The sequence below is a fragment of the Manis pentadactyla genome, chromosome 13 (genome assembly GCF_030020395.1).
Source record: "Manis pentadactyla isolate mManPen7 chromosome 13, mManPen7.hap1, whole genome shotgun sequence".
NCBI lineage: Eukaryota > Metazoa > Chordata > Mammalia > Pholidota > Manidae > Manis > Manis pentadactyla.
The window spans coordinates 45,863,216-45,872,445 of record NC_080031.1 but is presented as its reverse complement, the minus strand read 5'-3'; the positions used below and the strand labels follow the sequence as shown (position 1 = coordinate 45,872,445).

The window sequence follows — 9,230 nt, the reverse complement described above, 5'->3', positions numbered from 1 at the left end:
TTTTCCTGAACTCATCTGCTTGAGCAAGGGAAACAAAAGCCAAAATGAACAAATGGGACTACATAACACTAAAAAGCCTCAGTAAAGCTACAGACACCATCAGCAGGACAAAAAGGCATCCTACAATATGGAAGAATATATTCATAAATGACATATCTGACAAGGGGTTACCATCCAAAATACAAAAAGAGCTCACATGCCTGAAGACTCAAAAGACAAATAACGAAATTAAAAAATGGGCAGAGGAACTGAGCAAACCCTTCTCCAAAAAAGAAACTCAGATGGCCAACATAGACATGAAAAGATGATCCACATCACTAATTATCAGGGAAATGCAAATTAAAACCACAGTGACATATCACCTCACACCAGTTAGGATGGCCAACATCCAAGACAATGAACAACAAATGCTGGTGAGGATGTGGGGAAAGGGAAAGCCTCCTACTCTTTTAGTGGTAGTGGAAATTAGTGCAACTGTTGTGGAAAGTGATATGGGCATTCCTCAAAAAAGTAAAAATAGAAATACCGTTTTACCCAGGAATTTACGTGAAAGGAAAAAGATCCCTGATTTGAAAGGACATATGAACCCCTATGTTCACCACCCCTATTTACAATAGCCAAATATGGAAGCAACCTAAGTGTCCATGTGTAGATGAATAGATAAAGAAGATGTGGTACATATACACAATAGATTATTATTTAACCAAAGGAAGAAAACAAATCCTACCATTTGCACAACATGGGTGGAGCTAAAGGATATTATGCTTAGTGAAATAAGCCAGGTGAAATGACAAGTCCCAAATGATTTCCTTCATTTGTGGAGTATGAGGGCAAAGCAAAACTGAAGGAACAAAAGAGAAGCAGACTCACAGACTCTAAGAAGAGTAGAGTATTCTTGGTTCAAGGCTCTTCTGCTTTATTGCATTAAATATATCATGCCACTCCCTTCAAGGTTTCTGTTGAGAAGTCTGATGATAGCCTGATGGGTTTTCCTTTGTATGTGATCTTTTTTCTATCACTGGCTGTTTTTTTTTTTTTGGTATCATTCATCTACAATTACATGAGTAACATTATGTTTACTAGACTCCCCCAATCTTCAAGTCCCCCCCACATACCCCATTATAGTCACTGCCATCAGCATAGTAAGATGCTATAGAATCACTACTTGTCTTCTCTGTGTTGTACAGCCCTTCCCATGTGCCCCCTACATTATGTCTGCTAATCGTAGTGCCCCCTTTTTTACCCCTTCTCCCTCCCTTCCCACCCATCCTCCCCAGTTCGTTTCCCTTTGGTAACTGTTAGTTCATTTTTGGGTTCTGTGAGTCTGCTGCTGTTTTGTTCCTTCAGTTTTTGCTTTGTTCTTATACTCCACAGATGAGTGAAATCATTTGATACTTGTCTTTTTCCACCAGGCTTATTTCACTGAGCATAATACCCTGTAGCTCCATCCATGTTGCAAATGGTGGGATTTGTTTTCTTCTTGTGGCTGAATAATATTCCATTGTGTATATGTACCATGTCTTCTTTATCCATTTATCTACTGATGGACACTTAGGTTGCTTCTATTTCTTGGCTATTGTAAATAGTGCTGCGATAAACATAGGGGTGCATATGTGTTTTTTCAAACTGGACTCCTGCATTCTTAGGATAAATTCCTAGGAGTGGAATTCCTCAGTCTCTGGCTGCTTTTAATACTCTGTCTTTATCCTTGATCCTTGCCATTTAATTATTATATATCTTGGTGTTGTCTTCCTTGGGTCCCTTGTGCTGGGAGATCTGTGCACCTCCATGGCCTGAGGGACTATCTCCTTCCGCAGATTGGGGAAGTTTTCAGCAATTACCTCCTCAAAGACATATTCTATCCCCTTTTCTCTCTCTTCATCTACAGGAACCCCTATAATGTGAATATTGTTACGTTTGGATTTGTCACATATTTCTGTCAATTTTCTTTCATTCCTAGATATCCCTTTTTCTCTCTGTGCCTCAGCTTCTTTGTATTCCTGTTCTCTAAATTCTATTTCATTTACTGTCTCCCCTACTTCATCTAATCTGTTTTTAAATTCCACCATTGTATTTTTCATTTCAGATACTGTATCCATGAGCATGTTTATGATTTTTATTTTGAAATCTCTTTAAGGAAGGTTGATTAATTCAGTTCACTTGGCCCTCTTTCTGGTGTTTGTGGGATTTTTACTTGAACCAGTTTCCTTTGATGTTTCATATTTGTAGGTGGTGCCATCTAGTGTCCAGAGACTCTACTCTCTGGAGCTGCTCAGCCCCTGGAGCAATGGTGGGGGTCACAGGGGAGCAGTTCTGGTGCCTGTCGGGAGGAAAGAGGTCTTCCTGATGCCCGGCTGTAGTGCCTCTCTCCACTGCCAGGGCCAGTGGGCAGAGCACACAGGGAGAAACCTCTATGCTTTGCACTTGTAGCTGCCATAGGCGGTGCATTCCTTTGGCTGGCCTGGAGCAATGGTAGGGGCAGCTGGTTTGCAAGCCGGTGTCAGCTGGGAGAAAGTCGCAGCAGGCTGAGTATCATTGTGGGGGTCCTTGGAGCTGTGTAGCCAGCCAGGGGGATGGAGTGCCTGAAGCTCCTAAAAGTTCCCAACCTGCTGGGCAGAGTGCACCCAGACAATTTTGTCCACCTGTCCTTTCTCCTGAGCAGCAAGCTCTGTGAAAACCTCGCCCCTTTAGCAACTCTCTTGCTGTTAGGCTATCTCTGAGACTGCCCACCTTTCTCTTGTCCCAGATCAGCCTGGTGTGGATCCCTGTTTTCCACAAGTGGCTGGAATCTGTCTCTCTAAGTATTCTGCCTGTCTTAGCTTTCCAACTCCACTAATCTCCAGCACACTATGTCATGTAGGTTCATGTTCCCAGAGCAGATTTCCAGTGCTGGGCATTCAGCAGTCCTAGGCCTCTACTCCCTCCCTGCTCCGTTTCTCTTCCTCCCTCCAGTGAGCTGGGGTTGGGGGAGGGCTTGGGTCCTGCCAGATCATGACTTTGCCTTTTTCTGAGGTCTGCTGGTTTCCCCAGGTGTAGGCAGTCTGCTGTGGGCTTCTTTCCTGTTGCTCTTTCAGGATTTGATGTATTTATTATATTTCCATATTAAATGTTGTGTTGGGAGATGGTTTCTGTCCCACCTCTCACACCACCATCTTTCTTCTCCTAATTCCATGTAAAATTTTATCCAAAATATTAAAATATCTATGAACAAACCTAACCAAGGAGGGGAAAGACCTACACTCTGAAAATTATAAGACTTTCATGAGAAAACTTCAAGAACACACAAATAATTGGAAATCTATCCCATGCTCAGGATAGGAAGAATTAATATTATCAAAATGGCCATCTTTCCCAAAGCAATTTACAGATTCCATACAATCAATCCCTATCAAAATACCAATAGCTTTTTTCAACTTAGTAGAGCTAACTCACGTAAATCCTAAAATCCATATGGAGCCATGAATAGCCAAAGCAATCCTGAGAGAGAAGAACAAAGCTGGAGGTATCGTGCTCCCCAACTTCTAGCTATACTACTAAACTACAGTATTCAAAACAATATGGCACTGGCACAAGAACAGACCCATAGATCAATGGAACAGAATAGACAGCCCAGGTATAAACCCATCATACATGGTCAATTAATATATGATAAAGGAGCCATGGATATACAATGGGGAAATGACAGCCTCTTCAACAACTGGTGTTGGGAAAACTCTGATTCAAAAAAGATACATGCATCCCTATATTTATTGTCACATTATTTAAAATATCTTAGATATGGAAATGACCAATGTCCATCAATAGATGAACGAATAAGGAAGATGTGGTACATATACACAATGGAATATTATTCACCCATCGAAAAAAGGAAATCTTGCCATTTATAACATGGATGGACCTAGAGGGTATTATGTTTGGTGAAATAAGCCAGACAGAGGAAGACAAATACCATATGATTTAACTTATTTGTGGAATCTAAAAACAAAATGAAACAAAACAAAAAAAACCAGCAATAGATGCATAGACTCTGAGTAGTGACTGGTGGTTACTATTGGGGAGGGATTGGAGTGGCTAGAGAGGGTGAGGGGGATAAAGGGGCACAAAAATTCTCAATCATAATATAGTTTGGTCATGGAGATGGCAGTACAGCATGGAGAATCTAGCCAATGATTTTGTCACATCTTCCTATGTTGACAGGCAGTAAGTACACTCGTGGAGTGAAGATTTAATAATATGGGTAACGAATTACTGTTTTGTATACTTGAAACTGTGTTCTGTACTGTATAAGATTGTATATGAATTATACTTCAATTTAAAAAATGCAGTAGACTTATAATCCCACTAATAAGAGTCAAAAAAATGTTAAGGTTTATAAGAATAAAGCTAACTTTAAAAATTGAGGAAGATACATACTGAGGAAATTATTAAACATTACTGAAGGATAGAAAAGGAAAATAATGAGATAGATGTTTTCATATGACATGACACATTATAAAACTGTTGTTCTTCCCAAATTGAACTCTAAGTTCAGCAAAGTTACATCCTGCTTGCATGTGTGTGTGTGTGTGTGTGTGTAGCTTTAAGCCACAGGTCCAAAGGTGACTGGACAACCATTCACTGAGGGGATTAGGCATGTGACTCATGGGTCCACTCAACTATCTCAGCAGCAGTCAAGAAGAGAGGTGTAGTCATCCAGGGAAGATCCATGGAGCACCCCTTAACTGACGGTTTGGACCCACGTGAATCACACAGGAGACCAACATGATTTTCGTCGGTGTTCTATCAGCAGACACACTCACAGGCTGGACTAAGGGAGAGAGAGATGGGAAGAAATGAAGGAAGGCTGTCCGACTTCTAGGGTTCCACAGACAGGAAATGGATCAATAAAACTATCTGCCTGAAAATATACAGCATGCTTCAAGAGAAGGGAGGACCCCAGAGCCGGCTCACAGTTTGCTGAGCCCACCCTCACAGCCAGGGCTCAGAGGGCAGAGGTCATCCTCTTCTCAGTCCCGGAGAGTGTCCTGGGAGTAGCCAGAGAGGATTATTCGCAAGCCCGACAATCTAATGGAATCTGCCCTATTGGGTTTCGTTTTTCATACTCGCTTGGTTCCAGTGACTCCTTTTCACCTTCTGCTTTCTGTCCACTGGAATGAGAAGGCCTGTACTGTGCTTGTCCCACTCCAGAAATACATCCTGTGACGTCTGGTTTCACAGGTTCACAGCTGGAATGGAATTTTTGCCTCAGAACGAATCATCCCTCAAGTCCCACCAATACCTGAGGCATGATATTTAAGTGTGATTGGAACCTGGAATGGGTTAAGACTGGGAGATGTTGGGATACAGGGGATGTATTTGCATGTGAGAAAAATAAGGGTTTGAGGAGTCAGACACAGAGCACTCTTGTGAGTTGAATTGTGTCCCCCCAAATTCATGCATTAAAGTCCTGGCCCCACTAACTCAGAATGCAACCTAATTTGGAAAGATGTCATTACAGCTATAATTAGTTAATATGAAGACAAACTGGAATAGGTTGAATCTCCACTCCTACAAAGTTTGGTCACTGGGAGAGCTTCCCCTGGCTGCTAGTGATAGCATCAATTACAGGAGTGAGAGGTACCGTTTTAGCCTGAATACACATTTTGCTGTTATGATTATATTAGTTTGCTAAGACTGTCACAAGAAATGCCACAAGCTGCATGGTGTAAACAACAGAAACATACCACCTCATAGTTCTGGAGGCTGGGTGTCTGACCCAGCATGTCAGTATTGTTGCTTTTTTCTGAGGGCAAAGAGGAAGAATCTGTTCCATGCCCTTCTCCTAGTTTTTGTTGGTTTTCTGGAAATTGTTGGCATTCTTTGGCTTGCAGATCTCTGTCTTCATATTTACATGGCATTCTCCCTGTGTGCACGTCTGTGTCCAAATCTCGCCCTTTTATAGGGACCCTGGTCACACTGAACCAGGGCCCTTCCTGCTCCAGTATGCTCCCTTCTTAACTGATCATGCCTGCAACATCCCTATTTCCAAATAAATTCACATTCTGAGGTAATGTAGGCTAGGATTTCAACATATGAAATGGGCTGGGTAGCTGGGAGGGGACACAATGCAACCCACAACAGAAGGAAAGTGGGTTCAAGGGAGATGTAATAAACTGGCCCCCTACAGTGAGTCACAGGGGTCAGTGCCAGCGGGCCTCCTGAAAGGCATGTAGAGTGTATCTCACAGAGGAAGAGGGAAGCCTTCATCGTCCTCCTGCAGGTAACAAGCAGCTGCATAAGGGATCAGTTCTTCTGTACTGTCAGGTTGGACAGCAAGGGGTGGTCCGCAAGTGCCCCATGCAATGTCACAAAACTCCACAGCTGCAGGGCGGTGCTGCTGTTGTTACATGCTATCCTGTTCCATCAGCATGCAACTGGTGAGCACAATGGCTGGAGTAGAATGTGGACATCCATCTGCCATCACTGATTTCTTTTATTAAATGATAAGTGTGCCATTCAATTTCTGTTGTTCATATAGTTGCTATATTTCCCTTTTGCAACTCATTGGCAACCTATGGCGAGGTACTTTCAGACTACACAAGTGTCCTGCTCTTCACTTAAATTTCCCTTTAGGTCTTAGCAGCTATTACCACTTCCTGCCTGACCTCATCTTCACTATGACAGTTGAAAACAGTTATTTTTTCCCATCTGCATGTCACTGATATTTATATATTGATTTTCTACCCAGCAATTTTAGTTTTTAGTTCTACTAGTGTGGAAAACCTCATGGGTTTTTCTAAATTTGTAGTTATACTATGGGGTCTTTATCTCCTCAGATATTCCTCTGTGTCTCTGAGAGGTAAACTCAATACAGTTGTAAGCTTCTAGTGTCCAGAAACTTACCTTTCTCCTGTTCCAGCTTAACTAAGCTTTTAATTACATTTTATCCTATCTGTGAAGGTGTCTGAAGCAGGGACACAGTCAGCAATAGATGCAAAAAACAAATGTCTAGATCAGTTTCTTAGAAATGCTGGTCTTAAACAAGACAAAAAGTTTCTTCAGAATAGAAATCACATACCATGTCCTTTATTGGGAAAGTCTTATCATGAAACAAAGTCAGCTTATCTCAAAAGCGTACTTGGGAATGTAATTGATTTACATTTTTGCACAAGCTCCTTATATGCACAGCCCTTTGGCCACACTTTGAGTAGCAGAGGCTCATTTGACAGAAGAAGCAGTATTCCCATCCTGAACAATTCCATGTGGTTGCCCCATGTGGAGAGAAGCAACTAATTATATCTATTAATCATTTTATGCTATGTGAGTATGATAGATGAACTGCTCCAAGGATGAGATAAATACAAGTTATAATAGCTAAAGGCAAAATGCATTTTCCACATAATTCTATTTAATTATACAGAAACCTTCCCTTTCCAGCCTAAAGCCTTCCTTTTCATGATTTTCAACTTTCTGTCCTCTAGAGCTGAAAACTGAGCCATTAGATAGGATGAGGCAATTTCCCCCCAAGCCATTAAAATGGAGTCATTTAGCAGAGAGTTTTAGAATAAATAAAACTCTAGAAAAATAAGTAAAAATATTTATAGGCATCCTTTTATAAAATTAAAGGAGACTATTTAACTGAATAAATATAAGAAAGTTTTCTATATTTTGAATTTTCAACCAGATGCAATAAACTTTGATTCTTTTATTAGAAAATATAACTATTACAAAAATTAAAAATAAATAAGTTGCTGCCACAAAATTGCAACATAATATATAGATAACTGTTCTGTCATGGTCAGTTAAGGTAAAGATGGCAGGAGTCATGGGCAAAAGTAAACAGGACAAAGAAGGAGAAAAACATGTAAGGAAAAGAGATTTGGAGAGTAAAAAGAGAAAAGGAAGACAGAAAAAGTGCTTTATTGAATAAGTTCTATGAGGTTCTCAAGAGAAACACACCCTCCTAGTCTCTGTGACGAGAACCATATCAGTTGGGTGATTGCATTTCCCTGATGTCTTCAGCCCAGAGGTTGGGAAGATGCTCACGGCCTCCGTACATCATCAGCAAGATCCATCCTCCTGCTGGACCAGAAGAATCATGGAGCAGCGGCCTTAACCTGGGTGGAGGAGGGCTCACACCACTTGTCTGCTCCTGGGTGGGGGACAGGCAAAGAATAGGGTGTCTGGTGGCCCTGCATCCAGCACTACCGGGGGGGTTCATAGATGACGGTCAACTCAGGCTTCTCTTCTTGAAGTGTTTCTAATGCATGTTTTGTGTCATAATTGAAATACATTTCATACAACCTGTAAAATCAAGTAAAGAGCCATGGGTTATACTCTTCAAAAAACTCTCTCAGAGTTTTTGACCTTAAAACTTTCATCTCCTTGCTTCCCTTAACCTCACACACACAAAAGCTCTCCAGTGCTGCACTTCATGCTTCATGTGTTTTCTGTGACATTTTTAACCTTCGAGTTTGGAAATGTTTAAACATAAATGTACAGAGAATAATATAATGAATCTCCATATACCCATGACACAGGATTGAAATTAGCTCTGAGCCACTGAGCCAATCTTATTTCATCTATCACCCACCCAGTACTCACATCAATGAATTATATTAAACACAGCGTTTCGTGCATCTATAAATATTTTGTTGTATGACACTAGATGAAGAAGGCTTTCTAAAACATGACCAAGATTCAATTATCACACCTCAAACAGCTAAAAATAATTCCTTAAAATCAGTATATATCCAATCAGTATTTAAATATCAACTGTCTGATAACTTTTTAATATTATGTCCATTTAATCAGGAGCCAAATAAAGCCCACCCACTGCAATTGCTTGGTATGCCTCTCAAGACTTCTTTGATATAAGTCCTTCTTCTTTCTCTTTTTAAAAAATTTCCCTTGCAACTTAACTAAGAAATCAGACCATTTGTCCTACATTTCTAACAATCTTGATTTGGCTGTGTTATGGAATGAATGTGTTCTGCCCAAGTTCATATGTTGAAGCCCTAATACTCAATGGGCTGGTATTTGGAAATGGGGCTTTGGAGATGTAACTAGGATTAGATGAGGTCATGGGGTGGTCCTCACTATAGGATCAGTGCCCTTAAACCAGAATGCACACTCTGTATGCCTGCCTCTCTCTCTCTCTCTCTCTCTGCCTGTGCCATGTAGGGAAACAGCAAGAAGGTATCTATCCATAAGCCTGGAAAAGAGCTCTCACCAGAAACTGAATCAGTTGG

At 41.0% G+C, this 9,230-nt stretch overlaps 1 protein-coding gene across 5 annotated transcripts in view; it reads right to left on the bottom strand.

Moving 5' to 3' along the window:
• Positions 1 to 7,049: 7,049 nt before the first annotated feature.
• NLRP3 (NLR family pyrin domain containing 3) overlaps positions 7,050 to 9,230 on the bottom strand; it is a 39,482-nt gene continuing 37,301 nt past the window's right edge. For all 5 annotated transcript variants that reach the window (XM_036904181.2, XM_036904185.2, XM_036904184.2 and 2 more), the window contains one exon: positions 7,050 to 8,283. In XM_036904181.2, the coding sequence (XP_036760076.1) occupies positions 8,184 to 8,283 (100 nt within the window). In that variant the 3' untranslated portion in view covers positions 7,050 to 8,183. The remainder of the gene's footprint in view (positions 8,284 to 9,230) is intronic.